General features: G+C 38.8%; 1 protein-coding gene across 3 annotated transcripts in view; it reads right to left on the bottom strand.

The window, feature by feature from the left end:
- ADK (adenosine kinase) overlaps nucleotides 1–27508 on the bottom strand; it is a 225869-nt gene that overhangs the window by 17649 nt on the left and 180712 nt on the right. For all 3 annotated transcript variants that reach the window (XM_089510759.1, XM_089510757.1, XM_089510758.1), the window contains 2 exons: nucleotides 22637–22672; nucleotides 18285–18399 (listed from right to left, as the gene is read on the bottom strand). In XM_089510759.1, the coding sequence (XP_089366885.1) occupies nucleotides 18285–18399; nucleotides 22637–22672 (151 nt within the window). The remainder of the gene's footprint in view (nucleotides 1–18284; nucleotides 18400–22636; nucleotides 22673–27508) is intronic.

The following is a 27508-nucleotide window of genomic DNA, read 5'->3' on the forward strand; positions in this document are numbered from 1 at the left end:
TCACAAATGGTTTCAGCAAAGGTCTATACCCAATGACACTGGCAGTGGTAGGCTGGAGAGGTGCACAACACTGGAGTGTGCAGGGGGCTAGCAGTGCCTGTTCCTTCAATACATGGATTTCCCTTCACAGATGAATCATGTAAGGAAGAATTAGTTTTCCACAACATTTCTAGTTACAAAGAATATCTAAAAATGCAGAATTAATTGAACAAAATGACAGGTACCCTTCCACTCAATTTTTCGAGACAAAAGGCACACACAGGAGATGTACCCTTAGAATTTGCAGGTCTTCTCCCTGAGACTAATGCCGATTACACCCGCACATATTTTTACATGCAAGATGAACTATGATTTCACAATTAAAATTAAACAAGAAAGGTCGCTCTGTAACAATTGTTGTTCCTTCAATTTAACATCATGAGTGGAAATATGGTGGAGTGGGTGGTGGTTAAAAACATACCAAGAAAATTTCTATGTGCACAGTACAGTACATACATGCAAATGTGAAAAATACCCCCCCCCATCCAGAACATGCACAGCAAACTTATAACCCCCATTTTCCAAAGCAATCTTCCATATTGCCTCCCAACCACAATACATATTAGGAGACTTCAAAAACAACAACTGTTGTAATACAGTTATCTAGAAAGTGGATTATCTCAATCAATATAAATTTGTCTTCAGGACCAAATAGCTTTGGTTGTCTTGACAGTCAGTCTGTTGCAACTGAATAGGAAGAATGTTTTACTCTTGGATATGCTAGACTTCTCAGAGGCTTTTGATAATATCAGCCATAATGTTCTCCTGGGCCACCTATCTGTGAGGCACTGTTTTGCAGTGGCTTCAGTCCTTCTTGGAAGGGCAGGTTCAGAAAGTGTTGCTGGGGGATTTGACACTCTGGCTGATGGTCTGTATGGTATTCTGGGGGGCCTGTTTGTTTCCTATCCTATTTAATATTTACATGAAACCATGGAGAGAGGCTGTCTAAAGATATGTCATTCAGTGCCACCAATATGCTGAAGACACTCAACTTTACTACTTCTTTCAGTCTAAATTCTAGGAACACTCTATACATGTGGCTATATTTGAAGGGGGTTTAGAAACTGGAGGTGATCCAAAATGTGGTTACTGCACTGTTGCTGGGGGCTAGTTACATGGTAGTCATGACCTATAAAGCACCATACAACTTGAGTTCAAGGATTCTGAAAGATTGAATGCTTCTATATATGACTGCTTGGGCACTGAGATCTGCAAGGGAGATCATTTTCTTGCTTTTACTTTCAGAGATACATTCAGTGAGGACATTAAGAGAAGACCTTCTTAGTAGCAGCCCCTCTAGATTATGTAACTCTCTTCAAAGGTTAAGTTAACTTCCCTGTTGTCCTTCCATTGAAGGCAATTAATTTTCTTCAGGTAGTCCTTCAGCAACCGGCTACCTGTTACAGCCATCAGGAGTTTTAAACAATATGTATAATTAACTCAATTTTTCCTGGAATAATGTCTTAATTATTTTGGAAGCTGTCTTGCATAATAACTCTGGGAGAAAGTGGGATATAAATCAAATCAAAGAAAGAAAATAGAAGTGTGAGAATACTAAAATATAAGCATGCATACTAAGTCCACTAAAGCTAGGCAGAAAACATGTTTCTGACTTATTACTCTTGAAGAAGTTTAGCCAGCTCTGGTTGTATGAAATTATTTCTTTTTCTGTGCTTATATTATTTTTGTATAATATTCAGGCTATGTAGCTCCTTAGTCCACTACTGCCTGAAGTGTTGATTTTGACGAATAAGTATTCGTGCCATATTTTATCAGCAATACTTGATTATATTATTAAGAAAACCTCAACCATGTGCATGTGATGGAAAAACAACCCACAAGTATCATATTGGAGCATTCACTCTCAAGCATTCACACTATGCCTTAAGTTACCAGATGCAAAGACACAAGATGCTTGTGAAATGGGAGAACAGACAATGTGGTGTATAATCTTAAATTCTTAATTTGTAAAATTTTACTCCTGTTCTATTTTATTGTATGTTCATCATATGATTTGCTTTGTTACATAATTTGCTTTAAAATCCTAAAATAAAAATGTATGTACAAAATTCTGAACTGTGCTCTTCTTTTGGGAAACCTCACAGTATAAGTCCCTTAATATGCATGCCTTTCCAGGAGTAAGCCCCTCTCTGCTCTTCAGCAGCAAGCTACTCAGAAATGTCATTTTTTCAGCTTCTTGATGATGACAAGCTGGTAGGCAGAAATGTGAAGTGCCATAATTGGAATACAGATTTTCATACTTTATGTTTAAACATTCATTCATTGTCACCTAGGAAATTTCTAAATTATGAGTTTGAAGGCTTTCTAATGCTAGTGCTTTGAAACACAGATTTGTTTTAAATATGCCTACATTCATTTCATGGGAAAGGATAGGTGTTCCAGTGTATAACGAATAGCTGGCCCTATCTGCTCCTTATAACAGTGAGAACATTCCTCCTCCATAATCATGCATGTCTCAAACTGTGGGCAATACCTCATGCATCTGATGAAGTATGCTGAGGTGTTGGAAACTCATACTCTCCAACTGTTCTGATGTGCCGGACAGTCCTAATTAATCCTCTGTCATCCCACTTTTTCAGTTATTTTAAAAATGTCCCACTTTCTGTCTCTTTTTCACTCCTCACCTTACTTCTATTGCTGCAAACTGAATTCAAAGTGCAAAAGTAGTTTGCACTCAGTTAATTCATCAGGAGGGAGAGGAGAGGAGAGGGCAGAGTCTTCTTTTCTCAGTAGACTCAGGCATAATAATAGCTGCTTCATATACAGCACTAAGCAGTCTCTAAGTGGTTTACAACTGTAAGGTAATAGCCCCCAACAAGCTGGGTACTCATTTTAGAGACTCTGAAGGATGCTAGGCTGAGTTGACTCTGAGCCCCTGGCTGGGATTGAACACACAACCTTGTGGTTTGTGAATGAGTGGCTGCAGAACTGGCAATTACCGCTGCGCCACCAGGGCTCCTGAGCAAAAAGTAAACTGTAAAAGTAAACTGCTGCAGCCTCTCTTAGCTTGTGTGTTCTTCATTAATAACTTCTTGTCATCTTGACCATGCTCTGATATTGCTTGCACATGTGTCCCAGTTTTTATCTGTAAAATTATCACATGTATGGAAAGCTTATGGCATAATAAACTGATTAGTCCTTAAAGTGGCCTAGGACTTTGTGGTTTTAGTTACAGTTATGTGATAAACATGACTGTGCCACTCATCCCTAATTTTAACAACCCTTCAGCTCTGTTGTCTACCAGCAAAATAGGTTGCTTTTTTTCAGAATGTGCTTGGAGGTCCAGGATTTCAATATTCAAACAAAAACTATATCCCACAAAGGAATTGCAAAGGACCTACTGTACATCATAGTTGCTTATTCATGCCCTTTAGAAAGTATCACCTTATCTAGATGACAGATACTAATTACACCATGGAAAGTCATATATGGTTCTGAAAACACATCACAAACTCCTCTCAGTATTTCCACCTACTACTAAGTGCCCCTGCTGCTTGAGGCACAATCTCGATAGAAGAGGATACCCACTTAGCAAAAATGATCTGTAATTTGTGTAAGATTGTTTCTTTCTTCCCTGAAATCAGTACTCTACCAATTTTCTTCGTCTGATTTAGAATACGTGCTAACAAAAAGTGATTAGGTAAAGTTTGAAATTACTTATATCAGGAGATGTGACGAAAGGTGGTTTATTATAATATCCATGTAAAAACATATACCATATGAACGCTAAAAGCAAATCTGTAAATTTCATTTTTAACATCATATCTTCATTTTCATTTTTTTTTTATACCCAGAAGGACTAAACCCCACTCTACCCATGGATTTTCAGATTTCAAGTAAAAGCCTAGAGATTTTATAGTTAGCCTCCACATCTACAGTTAGCCTCCACATTTGCTGGTTTGACTTTTGCAGATTATTTACTGTTTCCTGCACTGCTGTCCTATCCAATTTTTAACAGGGACTGCATGGCTTGTGAGATTGTAAGACTGTGAATGTGCAGCAAGGCTTCTAAGTCCCTATTAAAAATGATGTAAGACAACAGTGGAGATGGTGACAAGCCCAACTATCTGCCTGCTTCTGTGTTGTGAAGGAACCTCAGTACCCTGAAAGCACTTGAATCTTTGGACCATACTTTTTGTGTGTATGTTAAATATGGTTTGGGGGGGGGGGTAGAGTTATTCATGTTTTTTTCTACTTTTGTGGGGTTTTTGTGTCCCTCACCCCAGTGAGAGTGGAGGTAGTTAAGTTACAAGATCTTCTTTTGGTTCCATCAATTCCTCCCTCAGGATTGTAAATTCTGCTGCCTTTAATTAACATCTCCATAGATTTCCAGGTTTATGTGTCTGGGTGTGTTTGTCTGCATCTCTAAAAACAAAAGGGTGGTTGCTAAATAATTCTTCTCAAATCTTGTCTAACCTTTATATATATATATTTGAAGCAATGATGATGATGCTAGAACAATGAGATCTGAATCAGCTGATCTCCGGGGATTAGAATCAGCTCTCATCTACATGCATCAAAATGTGGAGTAAAATCACACTGATCTCAGTGGAATTATTTGTGAAACATAGAATTAAACACTTGTGCAGGATCTGTGCTCCAAACGAAACAAATTTATTCATCCTAAATTAGTTGTTGATTGTTCCTTTGATAATTATGTACACAAATCTATGATTCTTTTAGGATCACCTAATTAGTATCCACATGATTTCATTTAATTGCTGCTCTAATTGGAATATATAGGATTTACCTCCTTTCATGATAATCACATGTGCATTTTAGTATAAATTATGGAACAGTTTATTTAGTTTATAGATTATTTCCCACATATGGAACACAACTCATTAAAATGCTAGTTATTATAATCACAGTTGTGACAAGCATTTTCTAGCAAGAGCTCCTGAATCATATGTTTGCATAGCAAACCTTTAAAAATATGCCCATGGGATAGAGACTCATAAAAGTAACATGGTTAAGTAACATATACACACCCTACTGTCTGTCATTTACCTAGAGCTATTTAAAAAAAACCCAAAACAGCCTACTCAATATAAACATAATAACCAACCAGGCCAGAGGGTTAAAATAAAAATATCTATTCTCTGCACTCCTAAAATGGTGTCAAGCTTGAGTCACAGCCTGTCATTTTTAATTACTCTTCATTTAAGTATTTTTATTACAAAACTATTACCTAATCCCAGTTTAATTTTCAGTTTTGCATTTTGATCTCCGATCATATATTCTGGGGTTTTTGTTTTAAACTTCCAAATAAAATTTAGCAAGCATATTAAGGAAACAGTAAATTAGGAATGTTCTGGCTAAAAGACAAACATTAAATAGTTTGTCAAATCTGTGGATGCTTTTTCTGCTTGGGGCTGCAAATTATTATGAATGGAAACCATAACACTGAAAATAGCAATTGATTTAGTGTAGAGGTAAGAGTGTAAATTATTGAGCACTCATGTGGGGAGAATCAGCTAAAATCAATAGAGTTGTATCCATTTGTTTATATCTGCCATGTATTTGGCTTAATCGTTTGTGTTCCTCAAATTATCAAACTGGCCAGTATTGAGAAAATTACGAACAGTTACATCATTCTTCACAGTCACAGGCAGAAAATCTGGGTAATTCATAATATGTTAATCATTACAATTAACAAACTACTCCAATAAAAGGTATAACAACTTACAATTTATGAACTCCAGGACATGCTACCTCTCAGCAAAGGAGAAGGACACCAACTAACATCTTGGATGCATTCAACATTTTCCAGTACCACAGTCTATAAGCCTGAATCATTTGGGGTTAACTCTGAAGGCAATTTTCTATGGTTCACAATATTTTTGTGGTGGTCTCTGAAAGCTGGCCTGTTCAAAACATTCAGAAGCCCAAGAAAGGAAATCCAAATTGAACCTTGCCCCCTGGAATGACTTGCACAACGCTACAATTCAGCACCTAAAATTTTGCTGTCTTATGATTTTGCTACTCTGTCTCACTGGTCCTCCCTCCTGTAGATGGCTTGCCCCATGTAGCCTGAGAGTCTTTCTAGTTCTGATTCTGGATTCTGTCTCGCTTACTGCGATCAAGTCTACCAGACAGTAATTTTTTGTATGGCTGAGACTAGTTGAAATTCTCACCACCTACCTTTAAACTTAATTCAGCAGCATAAGCTTTTCTTTGTGCTTTGGCAGCTCCACTTGAATGTGTATTTTCTAAAACAACTAATGACAAGACTCTCAACTTCAAGAGAGAGTCTTCTCAATGTATACTATCTGAAGAGAGAGAATGTCCTTTCTGATATGGAGATGAGGCAACACAGCGCTAGTCTTATAAAGTGCCACATTTATATGGGCACCTGCTTCCCCCCATGGGTGTTGACCATCTTTTGGCTCACCTTGTTATGTCAACATCTCTTTTATCCCTGTTTGTTGCCATTTTATTTCTGCTGACTGTCAAGGCAGTTTCTGGACAAGCTTGGCATATATCAGTACATTCCACATGCAACGCTTCCCTTTTTTAAGTGAGTATTTTGGCTCTTTCTGCCAAGATGGAAGCTCTGAATACTTTTCATACAAAGAAAACACTAGCAAAGCCAGATCAAGTGGCATTATATTCCATGTTAACAGCCTTGGTTATAGAACTGAGACTGACAGATTTAACTTCTTGAGAGAACAGCAATGAGTCAATGAATTTTCCATTTACCATCTAAAGCATGATTCTATTAATATTCTGCTCCTATTTGCTATTCATCCACCTGCCTTTTATATACAAAGCAAACAAATTTGTGCTTTCTGGTTTTCCAGGGAATTGTTGGTGATGGAACAAGTAAGAAGAAAACTAGAACAATGGCAAAAACCTCAGGAATAAATGCAATGGAAGAATAGCTAAACCTATCTAAAGGGTCTACTCCATGGTCATTTGGGCAGCAAAAGGATACTCATTTCTGCCACCTTTATGTCTGTAAAGAGCTGGCTAGCAGAGGTGTTTTGAGTGGTCAGAATCTTTTATATACTGGCCCACAAAAGGAGAATCTAGACCAGTTAACTGCCTGCTGTGAACAACTTGCCCAGCATTTTTTATGTAAGGTTGCTCCGACTTGGATGCTATAGCTAATACAGACCCTGGTGTAACTTTGGCTTCTGCTGCTCCAGTTAAAATTGATACTTTCCCATTTGTACAGCCAGTGGATGTGGAAAGGATTCTTGGGAGATGGGAGTTTCCATATGTGTATTAGACCCCTGCCCTTCCTGGCTCATGGGGGAAAAAACACCAAAAAAAAAATCCTCCCTCGATCCTACCACATGGGACAACTACAGGTTGAGTCTCACTTATATGAAATACTTTGGACCAGAATATAGCAACAGCAGCAGCTTAATTTATATACCGCTTCCTACTGAACTAAGCAGCCTCTAAGTGCGTTACAACTGTAAGCTAATTGCCCCCAACAATCTGGGTACTCATTTTACCAACCTCGGAAGGATGCAAGCCGGAGTCGAGTTTGAGCCCTGTTGCTGGTATTGAACTCACAACCTTATGGTTTTGAGTGAGTGGCTTTAGTACAGGCATTTAACCACTGCACCACTAGAGTTTTGAAATTTTGGGGGGTGGTGGTGTAATATTTGCATATACATAATGAGATATTTTTGGAAATGTGGCCCAAGTCTAAGCATTACATTCATTTATGTTTCATATCCATCTTATACATATACTCTAAAGGTAATTTTATATATAATATTGTTTAATAATTTTGTGCATGAAACAAAATTTGTGTACACTGACCCACAAGAAAACAAAGGTGTCACTACGAACAAATACTCCAATGTAGATGTTGGAGTATTTCGGAATTCTGGATAAGGGATACTTAACCTGGATTGGCTAGTTTCCACTATTCCACTTCTGGGCAAAGGCCTGGCCCTCACAGCCCAATGGTTGGTCAGTTTGATGGATTTCTAGACTCATTTCAGTTTGGTATCAACCCTGGCTATGGGTTAGACACTTTGGATTGTCTTAGTGGACCACCTATGCAAGCAACTAGACAGGAGTAGTGTGTCCCTGTTTAGTTTCTAGGCTGTCCTGTTGGGATGGGATCTGGAGGCATTCTTACAGTAGTTCCATTCGTTCATGAAGGGGTTAACCCAGAAATCCATGCTGGGAGATTATTGTTCAGTCCTTTGGCTATGCGCCTGTAGGTCCCTTCCTGGAGAGACCTTCCATGGTTTCTTTCTGGAAAATAAGACTTTTTTTGTTTCAGGAGGCCTTTGAAAATGAATTCCAGATGCATTAGTTGTACTTGTTGTCGTTGCTGCTGCTATTTTTAGTGAATATATTTTAAATTGCTTTTAATTCTATCTATAGTGTAATTCTTTTATGTCTTAATGATGTGGAATTTTATCTGTACTTGTTTTCATGTTTTTAACGCACTCTGAGTTCAAGGGGCAGGGAAAGGGCAAGAAATAAAATAAATAAATGAATAGTGACTGAGCTGCAAGCATTCTGATTTTGGTCTCATAACACCTAATACTGTACATATTAATATAAACTTTTTATGCAGTGGAATTTCCTCCTCAGTTTATGAAAAAAATATTATCTTTTTGGGGAGGGTGATGGAGAAAATGTTGGATAGATTGAGAAAAAGAAGTAGGAAGTTTATGAATGCTGCTAGAAGAAGTGAGAGTAAAAGAAGAAAGAGGAGACAGAAAGAGAGAGCAGGGGAAGGAAGGAGTAGACCAAGTATACCCAACAGACTTTTGGGGGTAGAAGGAAGAAGATAGGAGCAACTAGGTGATGTGTGTGGGGGTAAGAAAGAAGGTGAAAGGAGAGAAGGATTACAAAATTAACCTGGAGCGGTGAGGGTAGGAGAAAGAGGTCGAGCAACTATTTACAAAACTTGGCAACAAGTAAGAAGATGAACAAGTAGGCAGAAGATGGGGAGAGTAAGGGATGAGGAGAGGGAAAGCAGGAATTAAAAGAGAAAGGAATCAAGTACCTATGCAAAGCAGAAGAATAAACTTATTCCTAAGAAGCTTTTTGCTAACAATTGTTCAGTGCACGTGTGCCTCAGAGCTAGAAAGGAAACTGTATTGCAGCTTCACCCATTTAGGGCAAGGTGAGGAAGGTGGGGCAAAACTGAGAAAGAGAGGAGAAAGCACAAAGTAGCAATCTTGCAGTACTCTTATCTATCTAGGGATTCCTTAGGTAGTGAATAGTGAAGAAGCTGACTGCTCCTTCTGTCTAAGCTTTGATGCTGGTCATTGTCTGAGAAACTTTGAAGGCTGTGGTGCCCAAATGGTCTCCCTGTGAGTCTACAGAAGCTACTCTGAACCAGCTTGTGGCAGCAGGAGCTTTTCTTTTCTTTTCAAGGCAGCATTCCAGTTTTGTGATTCCTCCCTTTGCCCTGAAGCCTGAGACTCAGGGCCAGATCCTGAGATCTAACCCTGTTTCCCCCCTCTTAGTTGTGTTACAGTTTATTCTGACAAAAAAGGAGAAGTTTTTTTGAATCTTACACTCATATATTAAAATATATTTTTTCTTTATGACAAACTTCCAAAAGTCTGGGGAGGGGAATTAGTAAATTCATCCCACTAAATGTGCTTAAGAAAAAAACAGTGTTGTACAGGCTAGTTATAACAGGGGCGTCAATGGGGTTGAGTGGGCTGCAGCAGATGACACCCTACTGGGTGATGGTAAAGATAAAAGTAATGCCTTGACATGAATGTCTAGTCGTAACCAACTGTAGGGGGCCAGTGCTCATCTCCATTACTAAGCCGAAGAGCCTGTGTTGTGCGAGGACTGCTCTGGTGGTCATGTGGCCAGCATGACTGCACCGAACGCTGTTGCCTTCCCACTGAGAAGTTGTACCTATTTATCTACTTGCATTTGCATACTTTGGAACGGCTACGTTGGTAGAAGCTGGGACTAGTGACAGGAATCCACTCCATCATGCAGCACTCGGACCTTGAACTGCCAACTCTAACTGCTCCTCAAACATCTGACCTTTGACAGAAATGGGCTCTGGTGTTTGCCTCTGTCCCTTTTAAACACTGGAGACATGGTGTGAGTGGGGTGAGGCTCAGTAGGAGGAGACAGGCAAAATTTTAAATTTAAAATATTTTTTAAAAATCTTTTATTCTTTTAACTTTTTCTTTTAAAAAATCACATCTTACCAAATGTTCATTTTAAGTACATAAACCTGTGTTTGTTGCTGTTGTTAACTGCCCTTGTATCCATGTCGACCCATGGTGACCCTGCTGATGAGACATCTTCAAGATCCCCTTGTTCTCCAATGCTCTGCCCAGCTCCTGTAATCTCTTTAATAGAGTACATCCATCTAGCATGCAGCCTTCCTCTTTCTGCTTCCCTCTACCTTTCCTAGCATTACTGTTGTTTTTTCCCCATTGAGTTGTGCCTTCTCATGGTGTCTCCAAAGTATGACAGCCTATGTTTTGTCATCTTGGCTTCCAAGGAGATTTTGTAATTACACTTAGATTGTGCATCCACTGATATTGTAATTTAAAGGCATCATTTTAATTTTGCTAATTGTTTATACCACAAATTTTATCAATACATTCAGTGACATATGGAAATTTTGATTTATGAGTAATGTCAGCACAAAAAAAATTACAGTGCGTCCTCGCCTTACGCGGGGGATCCGTTCCGGATCCCTCCGCGTAAGGCGAATTCCGCCTATGCTCGAGCCCCATTGGCAACAATGGGGCTCGTGCGCGGCGGTGCAGGGTGCAAGCGCCCCTTCAATTGAATGGGACGCGCCGCCCCTTCCGGCCCACGCGCGCGCCGCGGCTTGAGTGCGTATGCTCAAGGCTGCGTATGGTGTGCCCGCGTATGGCACGGGCGCACTGTACAAGGACTCTGAATGGTGTGGTATGGGAAGAGGTCAATGGAGTGGTGCACTGGGTGATGCCAGCCATAGCAATACTGCTGTGAAAGTGCACACATGACAAAATTCTACACTATTTAAGATAGAAAAGTAGAGGCATATTTGTACTTCACATTTATATCAGTCCAACATAATTTTACAGTCAGCCCTCCTTATCCATGGATTTTTTAATCCAGATTCAAGCATCTACAACTTGAAAATATTTTTTAAAAGTATAAATTCCAAATAGCAAACCTTGATTTTCTATTTTAGATAAGGGAAACCATTTTGCTATGCCATTGTATTTAAAGGGACTTTAGCATCCACAGATTTTGTTATTCACGGGGGATCCTGGAACCAAATCCCAGTGAATAACAAGGACCCACTGTAATAGTCTTCCTGAGAGGCTTGTACTTTAGTGGTGTTTAGAATTCTCTGCTAGAGAGCTCAATTGCACAACTCTCTAGCAGAGGGCCTTAGTCCAGCTCTTGGCATGAAACAATCAGCATCGTTGGATAAGTCAAGTAGTAAATGTTCTACGGCTGCTGGAAGTAACATGGATTACACACTCTGTGAGAGAAATGTAAGCCATTTTAGAGACTCTGCCTTGTTCTTAATCCAGACTAATCTGTGCGCACATACACACAACCTGTCGATATTTGGTTCCTTAGCTTTGGACTGATACCCTGGCTCTCAAACTTTGGCCTGCTCACCAACTGCACAGCTTCTCTTTGCCCCAAGTGAATTATAAAATGAACTACTATTCCCAAGGTACTGTGAGAAGACATACTAAGGATTAAATCAGAGTAACTGTGTCATTCAGGAGAAAGCACTACAGCTTTCTAGAAAAGACTCTAAGTACACCTAACTACAAATTCTAGGATGTCGTCCAATGAAGCCAAACTTTCATTCTGTAACGTTTCAGTCAGTCCTCAATAAAGATATTGCCCCATGTGAAGCAGTTCAGAGAAAACTGCACGTTAGATAGAATACAGATGATTTTCAGTCATTAACAGTTAAGGATTGTGTACTCTTTAGTTATAATACTGAGGGCAATTATTCAAGGCTTCTAATTTGCTCATAATTTTGAAACTTTTAAACATTTAGAGAAAGCAAAATATAATCAAGGGAGCAGCTATAAAACAGTCAAAGTAAAAGACAGGCAAACATTCCCACCTGTCAATACAAGGAGCATTAAAAAGGAACAACATTAGTTGCTTATGGCTTGCTGAAGTGCTTACAGATGGAATTCAAGAGCTCTGTGCATAAACTAACCAAGTGAAAAAGGTATCATAATCTAGACTACTATAATTACACAATTATTGATGAACTTGCTGTTGATAAACAATGCAAGCATTAGGATATTATTATTATTATTTTTTACAACTAAGTGATAAAGAAAGCTGTTTATCCTCTTTCTACTATACCCTGAGTTAATAAGATCGACATTGCAGATGTTCGTGTATGTGGCATTGATGTTTAATGGTGCGTGATGCTCTAGGTGGTTCCCATAACCTCGCTTTGTCTGGTATGAGCTTACTCAATTGATATGATAATAAAGAAAAGAGGGCTGCAACAAGCTGGGCTGTCCTAGCACAATTTGCATAGCTTTTAAATTTGCCATTATTTGATAGCCAACTGCTTACAGAATTCTTGTTCAGTTGTCACTGACAACAATATATTGTACAAACAGTACTATAGAACTGACTGAGCAGGTGGCATTGAGAAGGGGGAGGACACAGAATAACCAGCTTATCATACTTATGGTATCAGTTATCCAAACTGTTGCTACTACTTTTGTGAATATTGTCCAAAAGTCATCATATTTGGTCCATAGAATCATAGAATCATAGAATCGTAGAGTTGGAAGAGACCACTAGGGCCATCCAGTCCAACCCCCTGCCATGCAGGAAATCCAAATCAAAGCATCCCTGACAGATGGCCATCCAGCCTCTGTTTAAAGACCTCCAAGGAAGGAGACTCTATTACCTTCCGAGGAAGTGCATTCCACTGCCGAACAGCCCTTACTGTCAGGAAGTTCCTCCTAATGTTCAGGTGGAATCTCTTTTCCTGTAGCTTGCATCCATTGTTCCGGGTCCTGTTCTCTGGAGCAGCAGAAAACAAGCTTGCTCCCTCCTCAATATGACATCCTTTCAAATATTTAAACAGGGCTATCATATCACCTCTTAACCTTCTTTTCTCCAGGCTAAACATCCCCAGCTCCCTAAGTCCAGGTCCTATGGAGTGTAGCATACAAATACTGGCATCTGGTTTAGAGTACTTTGCTCCATTTGCTCTTCCCCCTCCAATAATTGCTGTCTTTGAGAACTTCATCTTCTAACCAAATTGATCATACTGCAAGTTTCTGAACCTTCAGACTCCTGATTGTCACTTCCAGGTTTTAACTGTATTCTTGTGGACCATACTGTTTTGCTTCTGATGCTGATGGGCTTAGACAGACATAGGTGATAGCCACACGTTATCTGTCTGTTAGTTAGAATTAAAATGTTCCTACATTTCTGTCTTAATTATAACAGGATAGCTACATAAGCAATCAAGAGTAATCACAATTTTTTTAAAAAAAAAAACCAAATAGGGGCTATCTTATGCAAAATGTACGCAGTGTGTTAAGGTTTCAAGACTCAATTTAGCAACTTCTTTAAAAAAAATAACAAAGAGAGTATCTGACAATAAAATAGGTTGCAAATATACAGAGATTCATGTTGTCCTCAGGAGACTACAAAACATATATTATGAAATCTAATCATTGCCAGCATTATTGTCAAGAGAAGATGAATGAATTCAACAGTAGCAGCAGCAGCAACAAAACATTAAGTAAAGCTTTTAAATGCATGAGCACCTGAACAATGGCTACTTTATTTAACAGGATGATTACCGAGCTCAGCGTTTCAAACTCAAAGGAAATAAAGCAATCTCTTCATGAATATTTCAAGCTACCTAAATATTTTGTACTATAGTGAGATCATATCATGACTCTATTGTTCAACATGATTGTTGGGTATGATCAAGGCATGTTAATGACAAATTCCAAAACCATGAAACAATACAGCAAACTATCACAATTCAGAAGATTGCTTGAAATACCCAAAAGCAATTGAAACATTCAGGGGTAAACAAGCATCTGCTGTAGGGTTACCAGACTGAAAACTGGAGAGAGCTCTTGTACCTTTAATGGCTTTACAGAAGAGGGGATTCAGGCAGGTATTGTTTGTCATGCAACCAAGTAACAAGCAACTGCTGAAACCACCTCTTCTACACAAGCATTTAAAGCACAGGAGCCCTCTCCAGCAGGGGTACCACAAGGAGGGTGTGGGGATCCCCACCAGGTGACAACCTAAGGAGGTGTGACATTACTGCTTCCCAAATACCTGCCTTTGGGGAGAAACAGCTGAAAAGATGATGTGAATGGGGTGAGGCTCTGAGGCTCAAAGTCTTCATTTCCCAGGACATCTTTAATAACATCCCTTAGGTTTAATAGGATATTGAGATTAATCAGGGGCAACTTCACAACAACTACTGCAATGGAGCCACTATGGCACAGTAGTTTGAGTATTGGGCTATGGTTATGAAGACCTGGGTTCGATTCCCAGCTCAGCCATGAACACACTGGGTGACCTTGGGCAAGCCACATGATCTCAGCCTCAGGGGAAGGCAATGACAAATCTCCTCTGAACAATCTTGCCAAGAAAACCCTACACACACACACACACACACACAAGTTATTCAGCCTGCTTTTTAAAAGCCATTAGTGAAAGTAGCATTCTGCAGTAGCTCTTGCAACAGGGCAAAACGTTACACTCACAGGGCAAAACCTAGACTGTATGCACACAAACAGATTTCTACTGAAGGGTGAAATACTCTCCAACCATGTGGTTTAAAGCAGAAACCTTCATGTTAGCACTTTCTGACACAATTCAACAATGTTACTATGTCCTACTTTAACAGGAATTTCTTCTCTTCTGATTAACCATTTTATAGTGCTGGGTGTGTGCAATGGGGGAGGCTGATCCATATTCAAGAGAAAGAGCATAAGAGAGTGTAGGGAGGAAACAATAACAAATTGGTATATCTTTTGTGAATTACCCTCAGGCCATGCATTTTTATGTTCTTAATCATTATTAAATGACTTCATGTCACACACTGCCTGGTGAATGGCTGAGTCCTGACACAGGAACGAATTACAAATGAAATGGAAGATCAAGCTGTATTAGAGGTACTGCCTCTGGGAAATGAAAATCTTTAATTCTCTTTTATTATTGACATTTATTTGGCTGCCATGAATAACAACACAGCAAAGAGATTCAGCCACGCTTGTGTGCTGAACAGCTTATCCCTAGGCTCAAAACCGACTTAGCATTTATCACGTTTGCCTATGTAGCTGACATCATGGCATTAACTTCTCTATCTATCTTTAATTTATCAGGAATAACTTTTTTTTAAAAGGGTGAAGTGCATTCTTTAGTTTAACTTAATTGTCACAATCAACCAACAGGATTGATTAGAAATGAATATCATACAAATAAATTAGCTACAAGAAATTATATCCAAGAATGGATCAATGGATATGGTATCAGCTCCAATTTTGAAAAATTTAAAAAGTATATAGTGAAAGTATCTACTAACATTTATGTGCAAATTATTCTTACTATAATGGTTGGGTGGGTTAGTAATACAAGGCAGGTGGAGCTGTCCAAATCCAGAAGAGAATCCCAGAAGCAACAACTCCTTTCAGTTAAAAGGAGATCACTCCCCTCTAGTGTTTATAAAAATGGACTCAAAGAAAAGTGGCTGTAGAAGATGCTTGAGAGCAGCAAAAAGGATCTATGATGCACTAGTCACTGATTGTCTGGAAAAACTTTGTATAACCTTAGTTACTTGTATAGTGCTCAGTGATATTTGGACTACTTAAAACTGAATGATGCAGATCTGACTATGGGTGAACTCAAGGGTATACAGAAGGAAATGATTGGACCTAATTAGTTCCAATAATTCAACAATAAACAAGGAATTTGTTACACCTTTCTTGGATCCCTTTATACTGATCATTGGTCACATGAAGTTTTGTAATTTTCTAGTGAGGGGGTGAGATCCACAAGATCTGGATGGAAACATTTACAACAACAGTAATAATAATAATGATGATAATAAATAAATAAATTAATTTAATTTCTTTCCTTTCTCTCTTCAAGGCTTGATACAATATACCAGTGATGGCAAACCTATGGCATGCAAGCCAGAGGTGGCACTCAGAGCCCTCTCTGTGGGCACATGTGCTGCCGCCCCAGCACAGAGTTTGTTACTAGAAAGCCAGAGGGACATGGCACTTTACAATAAAAAAGTGGGTTTTGGGTTACAGTTTGGGCACTCGGCCTGTAAAAGGTTCACCATCACTGCAATATACGATGGCTAATGGAATGCACAGAGGAATTCCAGAAGAAAATGAACATTTGCTTTATAGACTGTAGCAAAGCATTTGACTGCATAGATCATAAAAAAATATGGATGGCGCTTACAGACATGGGAGTGCCAACACATTTGAAAGTCCTAATGAGAAATCTGTAGTTAGATCAAGGGGCTACTGTTACAACAGTATATGGGGAAACAGAATGGTTCTCAACTGGAAAAGAGGTCAAGCAAGGCGGCAATCTATCATCTGAATTGTTTAACCTGTACACTAAGAATATCATAAGAATAGCAGGTTTAGTCTCAGAAAAGGGAGGAGTGAGGACAGGAGGAAGGAACATCAACAACCTAAGATATGTGGGCAACACTATACTGCTAGCAGAAAACAACTCAGATTTAGAACAATTAGAAAGGAAGGTAAAAGAGGAAAGTTTAAATATGGGTTTAATGCTGAACATAAAGAAAACAAAAATAATGACCATGGAGAAACTACCCAAATTCTACCTAGCAATGAAGAAGTCAAAATAGTTAAAGAGTTCTCATATCTTGGATCAAACATTGACCAGAATGGAGACTGCAGTCAAGAAATCAGAAGACTAGGAATGGGAACAAGAGCTATGAAAGAATGGGACAAGATCCTAAAATGTAAAGATATGCAACTGAACACTAAAGTTAGGATTGTCCAAGCCATCGTATTCCCCATCACCATATATGGATGGAAGACCTCAACAATGAAAAAAGCGGATAAGAGGAAAATCAACTCTTTTGAGATGTGGATACCATGGACAGCCAAAGAGACAAACAAGTTGGTTCTTGAGCAAATAAAACTAGATATTGTTCTGGAAGCCAAGATGATCAAATTAAGGCTGTTATAATTTGGCCACATCATGAGAAGGCATGACTCATTAGAAAAGTCAATAATGCTAGGAAAGGTGGAAGGCAGTAGAAAGAGAGGGAGACTGCACACTAGATGGATACACTCAATAATGAGCATGAATCTACAAGACTTAAGCAGAGCATTTGAAGATAGGAGACTTGGAGATGTCTCCTCCACAGGGTCACCATGAGTTGGGGATGACTTAAGGGCAGTTAACAAAGAACAATACAATTCTGTAGGCATCTAACACATGATAATGATGAGGTGCCACAGAATGACAAAAAATATTAGATCCTCAGACAACTTACATATAAGACTGCAAGTGATCCCACTGTATGAAACATTTCCTTTTGTCCCAGAAATGCACTTTTTGTCCCCACATGCACTTTTTGCTTCATCATGACTTGAGAATACATGAGAAACAAATGGAGATGAACGTAATGCATTTAAGAAGCTCAACAACAAATATGCAAAATAAAAAGGATATAAGTAACTTTTCATCTGTATAATGTTAACTAAAACATATAATTTAAAAAAGTAGTAATGATTATGAATCAAAATAACCACTTTTTTTCCCATGGCAAGTAAAGCCCTGTTGGGAATATTGGTTACTAGGCTTGTCATTCTTGCATAGCACAGTACTTTACAGCTAATTTGGATAATTTCAAAGCCTTATGAGAAGAAAAAGGGAAATGAACCATGAATATTTTTTTGGTACACAACAGTTTGGGAGCACAGTGGCAGCCTACTATAAGAGCAAGTCATGCGATTACTGGGCGACTGCAGGCACAGCAGCCTCTGGCTGCTTTTTTCCCCGCACGTCTGTTTTCTATGTTTTCTTAAGAATCTCTGGAAAGGAAATTCTCAGTCGCTTCATTTAATAGTACAATCCTATTAAAAATGTACTCACAAGTAAGTCTCTCAGGCCAAAGAGAGGGTAGAGGATTGCAGTCTAATCTGCTGTGTTAGAACCCCTCTTCTCTGCTGAGACCTTACTGTGGAGCAGTACTATCATCTGTCTCTTAGATACAACCTTTTAAAATAGCTTACCTGTAGCCATAATAGTGTCATCTTTCCCTTGAGTGAACACAACAACTCTCTGTCTTTTAGGGTTCACTTTCGGCAAGGCTTGTGTTTTCCGGGCTATCTCTTTAATGTCCTCAGTCTGTTAAGAGAAAGACCAAAATAAAAGATGTAAACAGTTGCAAAAAATTCCAAGGATGAGAGCACAGTTTTTGTAGATTTCAATAAAAATATTTTATAATTAGATGCAAACTGATTTCTGTTTCAGGCCACATTTTGATATTCTAGTTTGATTAGAACAAATCAGAATTCTGTAAGTTCATATATAATTAGTTATTTTAAACAGAATACAGAAACTCTAGCAGGGCCCAGTTTGGTGCAAGGATGGGTGTGTAAACACCTGCCCATCCCCATGCCAACTTGGGGACTGACCAGGATGAACATGGGGACCAGGGTATAATTCTGGTAAAACCTTTCCAAAATTACTCTTGCTAAAAACCTGCAAAGAAGATGTTTTATCTATGACTTAGCAGAGAACACAACAGCATCAGTAACATAGAAGCGAGAATTTTACTTATAGTGCACATATTAGGAACACGCTTTTCAAGACTGATATCTTTTCACTCTTATTGACACTAAATGTAATCTGTCATCATGTAATTTATTTCCTAACAATGTGCCTGTTCTCTCCAATAATTATGAGATTTTATGTAACCAATTCAACGTTAACAGATACTGTAAAGAAGTTCTGAGACTTTGTCCAGACACTGTTCCATGCCATCAATTATTTATTTTTTTAAAAAAGAGAAGAGGTCACTAGGAGTGTCTGAAATACTAACTGTTCATTTCTCTTTACAATGACAGTCTTCCTTCTTCTTTTTGCATATGTCTGAATTCTTCCTCAAGTAGGAATGACATCTAACTCTTCTAATACTATTAAGGAATATTTAAAATACCACCTGCTCTGCTCCAACATGAGTCCAAAACACACTGCAAAAATACTTGTCTGAGAATGCTTTAAGTGCCATGGCTCAATGCTAGGGAATTCTGGGAAAATTTAGCCTTCTCTGTCAGAGAGGTCTGGTGCAGTATAAACTACAATTCCCAGGACACACTAGCACTGAGCCAAGACATTTAAAGCAGTCTCAAACTGGATTATTCCCTTAGTGTGTTTTGGACTAAAAAGATCTTCTCTACAGGCCTGCCTTTGGTCATCCCCACCTTCAAGGTAGGGAGGCTAGCAACTGGAGAAAAGGCTTTTTTTGCAATTGTGCAACTCTTTCTCCAGAATATCCACATGGTATCATCTTTTCCAAGGGGCAGGTACAAGTTTTAAACCCTCCCCCCCAAAAAATGCTCTTCCTGATACAGTAGATGCATGGAGTATGCATCCACAGATTCAACAATCTACAGTTTGAAAATATTTTTTACAAATCTAAAAAGCAAACCTTGATTTTGCCATTTTATATAAAGGACATCATTTTACTATGTCATTGTATATAATGGACTTAAGCATCAATGAATTTTGTTATCTGAGGGTCCTGGAACCAATAGATATCAAAGGCCTACTGCATAAGGTTTGATCTTGCTGTTGTGGTGGTTTTATCATTATTTTTACATTTTATATGTATTTTTAATTTGCCTTCGACTGGCTATTTCATTTCAAAGCAAACATGAGACTGAATTTTGGGGATTATACAGTATATGTTTACAGAGACTCCCCTGCGTAAAGCAAATTACACGTATGCTCGAGCCCCATTTAAATGAATGGGGCTCGTGCACCCAGCGGCGCGGCGGCACATGCATGCCACAGGCGTGCGCCCCATTACTCTCTATGGGATGCAACGCTCCTTCCTCTCCTCGCGGGCGCACTGTACTTACATTTTTGAATACTCTTTCAAAAATTAACATACTAGGGACAAGGTTTTAGCTTAGCATTCTCCATAGTATGCTAATTTTCAAAGTGCAAGCAGGATCTTTTTTACATGAAAGAGAAAATTAGGAAATACAACTTCTTCAACTATCTCCAAAGTGTTTCAGTACAGGAATACTTCCTCGACTGAGCCAGTTAAGGCAGCAGATTAGTTAGTTTGGGGATTAAGAATATAAATGCCTATACTAACACTGATATTACCTAAAAAAGAATCAGCTTTTTTGTATTTGTTATGTATATTAGCAACATAAATATTACCTATACTGAACTTTCAGTTAGCTTCTGAAAATAACAGTCAATTAGACCGCCTGGTCCATCATTATTTCCCTTTTAGTTTTCATTCTTTTTAATACACCAGCAGCGATCCATCTTCAATGCTCCTTTTTGCTAATGAGCTTTGGAAGCGTATTAAAACTCCAGAATAAAACCTTCAATGGACACTTAACCAATTTTACATATCACTGTTGGCAGAAGTGATATGTCACTTTCTGCTGCCAAGCAAAGAGGAGATATGGGATATGATCAAATTCACTGTACCCTTTAGCAATGTTCTATAATCAAATATGGCAGATTTATAACATTCAGCAGAAACTGGTAGAATGTATTAAAAAGCACTGGTGGAAAGATTAGTACAAAGGTGTTTTGCCAACACTGGCAAAAGCACTTTTGCCACTATGAATTTAAACCACGTATGTCCCACGTTTATACCCTAAAGGGAGAAATATAAAAGAGGGACAGCTTTTAAACTGTTAAATAAATTATTTTGTTCTGTGTATCATCACTTTATTTTCCAAAAATTTATTTAGATTAGCATGCATTATACGAATTAAAAGTATCCCGCAGTCTTAATTTCTATAAAAGTGTGTAACATCATTCATTCTACATACAATGAAATAACAAAGCTTAGAGTTCTGACTGCTAAATACTGATGATAAAGCTTATGTGCTTTTGGGTTATCGTGGAACAATCGTAAGTTAAGTACTCATATACGCAAGCAGACGAACACAGATGTTCATCCCTTTCTCCTCCTTTGCACCTGACCAAACCCAAATGAGTGCCTTAGCTGAGCATATGGTTTCCTAGCAGTGTGGGTCTAATTAATGCAAATAGGAATGGAACAGTTCAAACACGGGCTGAATTTTTAAAGACTGTATTATGCCAATCGATTAATCTTGGTTTGCTGCTTAAAGGTGGAGAGCCATGGTTATATATTATAGATATATCATTTTTATTGCTCTTGTTTTAAGTTTTGTATATCTTTGAGAATGATTTTTAGAAAAAAGCAAATCATCATCATAATTGTCATCATTGTCACTATCACTACCACCAAATTTGCTTTCTTGATACATTTGGTGGTAGAAAGGTGTTTTACTCCTTGTGGATAACAAGGATTAACAAATGCTTTGAGTGTGACACATGCCAGTATTTAGTACAGTGGGTCCTTGTTATCTGCTGGGGTGTGGTTCCAGGACACCCTGTGGATAACAAAATCTGTGGATGCTCAAGTCCCATTAAATATAATGGCATAGCAAAATGGTGCTCCATATATAAAATGGAAAATCAAGGTTTTCTATTTGGAATTTATACTTTTTTGGAATATTTTCAAGCCATGTATGCTGAAATCTGTGTATTAAAAATCCATGCATAAGGAGGGCCAACTGTATATATGAAGCTTTGGTTCCCGTGTCACATACGTGCAAGTTATCCTCAATTGATCTGGCTAAAGCATGTGGGTAACTCCCTAAATCAAACCACTTATATCATGACTGGAATCTCTATAAATGGTGTAGTTAGTAAGCTAACAAAAGACGGAGATGCCATGCATGCACATACACGTTAAGAGACTGCACATTTATGCAAACCCAGATGGAATACAGCACTTGTGTATGTTGACAAAAGCACAGCCCACTTCTCCTGAAGAGGCAGTGTGTAAAAGGCAGGGTTTACAGTGATCAACTCTGAACAATTGCACATGCAACCTACTGAAATGCATTTGCATAATGATAATCCGCATATGGCAGAGTTTAAGTTATTTAAAACGGTGTTACATCTCAGTATTTAGTCTTGCTTCACCACTGCTTTAGCGGCAGATCCTTACAGAGTGTAATTCAGCTAATGAGGTGGCTTTTTAACTGAACAAACTGACAGGTCCCATATCTGCAGAGGCAGCTTGAAGCTGTGCCCAACCTCTCAGCTTCCCAAGAGGCTTTTCAAAATTCAATAAATAACATCTGTAGGCGATGTTGGGTGCAGACCTAGTAGAGTGCGTCATAACACTGAGCTGGCAGAACAAAGAAACCATGACGACTGCCAAGTTTCTATGGCAACCGCAGCGAGGCTCGGAGAGTATAATAGCACATCAATCACTATCCAAAAGAACTTCATTATCAGCAAGAGAAAAAAATCCTTTAGAATCTGTTTAGTGTGCAACCGTAGGTTAACTCACCTCAAAGCCTTGCTCTCGAGCAAAAGTGGCAGCTTCCTGAAATAATAATAATAATAAAGGAAACAGTTAATTATAAAGTGCTAGATAATAAAGAAATAACCCATTTTGAAGCTCATTCAGGCAGTTTCCTTTTATATAATTATCTCAATATGCCCACACGGATTTCTTCAGTTGCTCGCGCTGAAAAGGTTGCTTTCCCTGCTGACAAGATAGCAACGAAGTGTCAACACGCTTCACAAATGAAGGAAGGAGAGTGCATGTTTTCCTCCCCACTGGCAAAGTTACTTTGGACTAATGGCCTTTAACAGAAAAGGGCATGGTTAACCACAGGACTTATCAGTATTAATCATTCCTACAACATTTCCCAAAGGGCACAGGCGCTGAGGCTGGAAATCCATGTCAGAGGCATGTTGCTGCTGAAATAAATACCCCACACCTCTCTTCCTTGTAGATTTAGGATCAATTACCCTGCGTCCTTTTATCATCACTTTGCCTCTTTCACTGACAGCTCTACTGGTGGGGGAAATTAGGATGTGATGAACACACAGCTCCGGGTAAATTATCCTTTATGTCACAGGCAAGAGAAAACACCAATGCCATTTTTACTAGCAGTCCGGGATAGAATAGAATGTGTAGTTTCAGTATTAGTTGAACAAGAATGTGAACTAAAATTTCCCCAAAGGCCCTACTGGATCACACTGTTTCTTCATACAGTTTGATTCTACATCTTTAAAACTGACTTTTAATCAATCAACGTGCGGCTTCCAGTGATTAATTTAATGCTCGGTTTAAGAAACGCGGCAAGCCATTTTGCACCAAACAACTCTAGTTAATCTTAATCAAACCAAACACAGCCATCTGTTAGCGGCAGAATCGGACCAATTCCTTAAAACATTGTGTCAGTTCCATCATAGCTTCAGGATAGCTTGTCTTTCCTGAAGAAGCTCAAGCCATATTGATTTATTACCTGTGCAAAACGTTAGACTTTGTGTTTTTAAACAGAAGTACAAAAGACAGAGAATGGTATCACTCTGATTTCCTAATATATTCTAGTATTAATATATCAGTGAAGGTAATGTAGCTCTTGTTTATAATGATACAAATACAGCGTGCCCGCGTCATACGGGGGCACGCTTTACGCGGACTTGAGCTTATGCGCTCAAGCAGCGGGGCGCGCGCGGGGCGGAACGTCCCATTCAATGGAATGGGCGTGTGCGCCCGTTGCGCACCGCGCACCGCCGTGCATGAGCCCCATTGTTTCCAATGGGGCTTGAGCATAGGCGGAATTCGCCTTACTCGGAGGGATCCAGAACGGATCCCCGCGTAAGGCGAGGGCCGACTGTATACAGTTTCAAAGCCACATGTGTTTTGTATAATGCATGCAATATTTTAACATTTATTTCTATATATAAAATCCAATTTCTAAAAAAAAAAAAAGCTTTTCATTAATTTTCGAAACATCACAATTATGTCCTCTATCTTAGATCAATTCATAGAAGATAGCATCTGGTAAATCTCGCTGTCACTTAGGTTTACAATTACCATGCCGTTTTACTGTTCCATTTTGCCACCAAGCATCATTAATACAGAAATAAATGCTGGGTCTAAGCAGAGCGCTAACTGTATGAACCGTAGGTACAATCTACAGAAAAGCTCTTGTGCTGAAGAACTACTCTCACTCATTTCAGTAGGGATTGCGGAGAATTTTCTGGCAGATTGTGCTCCAAATCATTTATGGAAGCATTTAATGCCCATACATTTCTAAGCACCAGTGAAAAGGCATATTGAAGTGGGAACAAATGATTACTGCAGCAGGAAGCTGAAGTTAATAAAACCTGATAAGCTGAAAAAGCACACATCCTCAGGCTGATTCCTGGAGAAGCAGAAGGCTGACCAAGTTAGCCTAAGCTGAGGTTAACAGACAAAGTGAACCACAGTTTTAACAACTTGGGTGCTGGCAAGGTTAGCCACACTGGCAATTTATTGACAAAAGAGTCCTGCCGCCTCCATACAACTCTGCTGTCAGTGACATTTAGTAACCCAGCTGTCAAGACAAAGTGTAAGGTTCAAAGGTATCATGCAGTGTATTCTTAAAGCAGCATGCAATTAACAAAGCCTAGGCCTGTGTGTGTGTGTGTGTCTGAGAGCCTCCACTATAAAGTAGTGCACTTACAATGAACTACAATAAAATAAAATCCAGAAAGGCTTAGGTGGGAATGGGACCCAGACAATGGAAAAGGAATCCCTGCCCCTGCAAGAGTAATGGGAACCAGAAGTTCATAGAAAACGAGAACATGAACAAAATACTGCATATTTAAGCCAGATGACATTTTTAACTTCAATTTTTAGCAATGCCATTGAAACAGGAAGTAAGAAACATATATCTTGAGGAGGCACATTTAAAAGTTGTGGTGCAAAATGATATTGACATCTGTGTTAAAATTATTATTGAGCCACGAAGCCTGCATATTAGACACTTGTGGAGAGCGGAAGCTCTTTGCAAAGCAAGTACTTTTAATTCTTTGGAAGATTAACTTCATTGTCCTGTGGTGTCCCTTCAGAGTATTTCAAATATCACCCAGAGCAAACCCATTTTGCACCCCACCTCCATCGCTTGCAATGTACTATGCCAGTAACTGTCAGAGCCGTCTTTTTGTCAATCATTTTTTCTTGCAACTCTTAATCCTGTGGTGTAAACTTTTTTTTTCTCCCTCAGAAGACATGGTTAGATTCATTGGGGCTATAAACTGCATTTCAGGCAAGATTCTCCCCTTCCATTTTCGAAATCTCTGTTCAGCATTGTTAGGCTGGTTAGTTCACTGGGGGCGAATCACATTGGTTTCATGTCTTTAATGGTACCCAGTTCAGGAATGTCACCTAATCTTAGTAGGATTGCTACTAATGATGATATTAGGCAGGTCTTAATGTGGAAAGTTCAAAATATAAAGGAGGCCCCTCAGGGTTGATTCACAATAAAAGCAAGATAATGAAACTAGCAGCTGCCCATCTGTGCAAAGCTCCCAGCAGCCATACTGGGTTTTGCAGATATAATAAAGAGGGCAGGTTAAAAAGCTTACCATAGAGAGGCAGCAACATATGGCGACTGGTAGGATAAGAACAGACAGCTAGGACACTCCCTAGTGCAGGTGATAATAAGGATGATAATTGGTATATTAAAGGTCTTCCATTTTATCTCTGACATCAAGAATCACAAAGGAGATGGGATTAAGGAAATAAACAATCTTCACAGAAGCTTTACAGCTCCCAGGAGAATGAAGCATTTTCATTCATGCATTGACATGCGACAAGTGCAAGGCAAAAAACCAAACCAAAACATAAAACAAAACCACAGCAGCAGAAAAGAATTTTCTTGGGTGGCTGGATTTTAAAAGCAGCCAGTCCCTTTAACACTGTTAAATTCCCTCTATCATGCATTTATCTTGCATGATACACGAGCATAGCAGTTTTAACTCATGGCTTCCCACTGCTTTTGCAAACTGGATTTCAGTGGAAGACAATAATATTATTATCTTTTCTCAAAGATCCTAGTCTTTCCCCTACTTCCCTCAATCCTTCAATAACCTTTGAAACGCAGAACCCAACACTGAAAATGTAATTAGCTAGCAATAATACCAAAATGCACTGCAAAACACACCCAACAGAACAGAGAAATTCACACTGCATGAAAAGGATGCATTGGCAGAGCTGTTGAATTACATCCTGTCACTTAAGTCATCACACCTCTTTTCAGCACAACACCAGGCACTTATAAGAAACAGGAGATAACCTAAAGAGACAGCAGTAAAAAAGCAACTTGCATTACGTCTCCTTCTGACTGGCTTAACTTTCATACTGTTTTCCAGTTTTCTTTCATGACAGACAGCCTCCCTCTCTTCTTCTTTTTTTGTTTGTTCTGGCCTAAAAACACTTAAGACATACCATGGATTTTACTGCAGTTGGCTCTCCACTATTTATAAAGTGGAACTGTCTATAGTACAGAAGGAAGTAAATAAGTGGATTGCTGCTTGTTAAAGTGTTGTATGGCCCTTTTATTGCCAGATGAAACCTGTTTAAGGACACAGTTTTAAGCATTCTTAAAACCAATGGGACTTGCTTCGGAGTTCACAGAAATAAACTGTCAGTCAACACAAATATTTGGGATAGTTCAAGGATTAGCAGAACAGTACTGGCAACCTGAAGGGGCACACACACACACACACACACACACACACACACACACACACACAAATTCTGAACTGATTGCTAACAGAGAGCTTTTAAAATTAATGTTTGTCTTTGTATACCAGTTAGTATTATTTTAGAGATATTTTAATCATGTAATGTTGTTGTTTTAGATTGTATGCTGCTTGGCAGGTTTTTATTCTTTTTTTACCTTACTTTTTAAAAATTTGACCTTACTATGTAAAGCGCCGTGCAAACTTTATAGCACTCTATAAATAAACGTTAATAATTATAATAATGTTAATAAAATTAAACTGGGGGGGGGGGGGCATGTGCCCACCTCTTACACAGACAATAAACTATAGAAACATATACAAAACACAAAAGGAGAGGTGATTTTACAATTTATATTGATTATAGGAGGGTGAAGTGAGAGGTCACTTCAGAACATCCTTAGACATCTCAGTACTAGATCAAGGTCTACTCTGGTGTGTGATCCTGTTGCTTTTTGTCTGTGCTGTAATCCAAAATCTGGCTGCTCTCAGACAAACTATCAGAGTCTACAGGCCAACTTCCTTCATCAGTAATCCTGTGGTATGGGAGAGTTTAATAGGAGTCACAGAATACCTCTATATGAGCTTTATGTTATTTCTCTGAAGAAATGGATTATACTATCATCATCTTTGCCAA

The sequence above is a fragment of the Sceloporus occidentalis genome, unplaced genomic scaffold (assembly GCF_023333645.1).
Source record: "Sceloporus occidentalis isolate IW3139 unplaced genomic scaffold, rSceOcc1.0.p SCAF_2, whole genome shotgun sequence".
NCBI classification, from domain to species: Eukaryota; Metazoa; Chordata; class Lepidosauria; order Squamata; family Phrynosomatidae; genus Sceloporus; species Sceloporus occidentalis.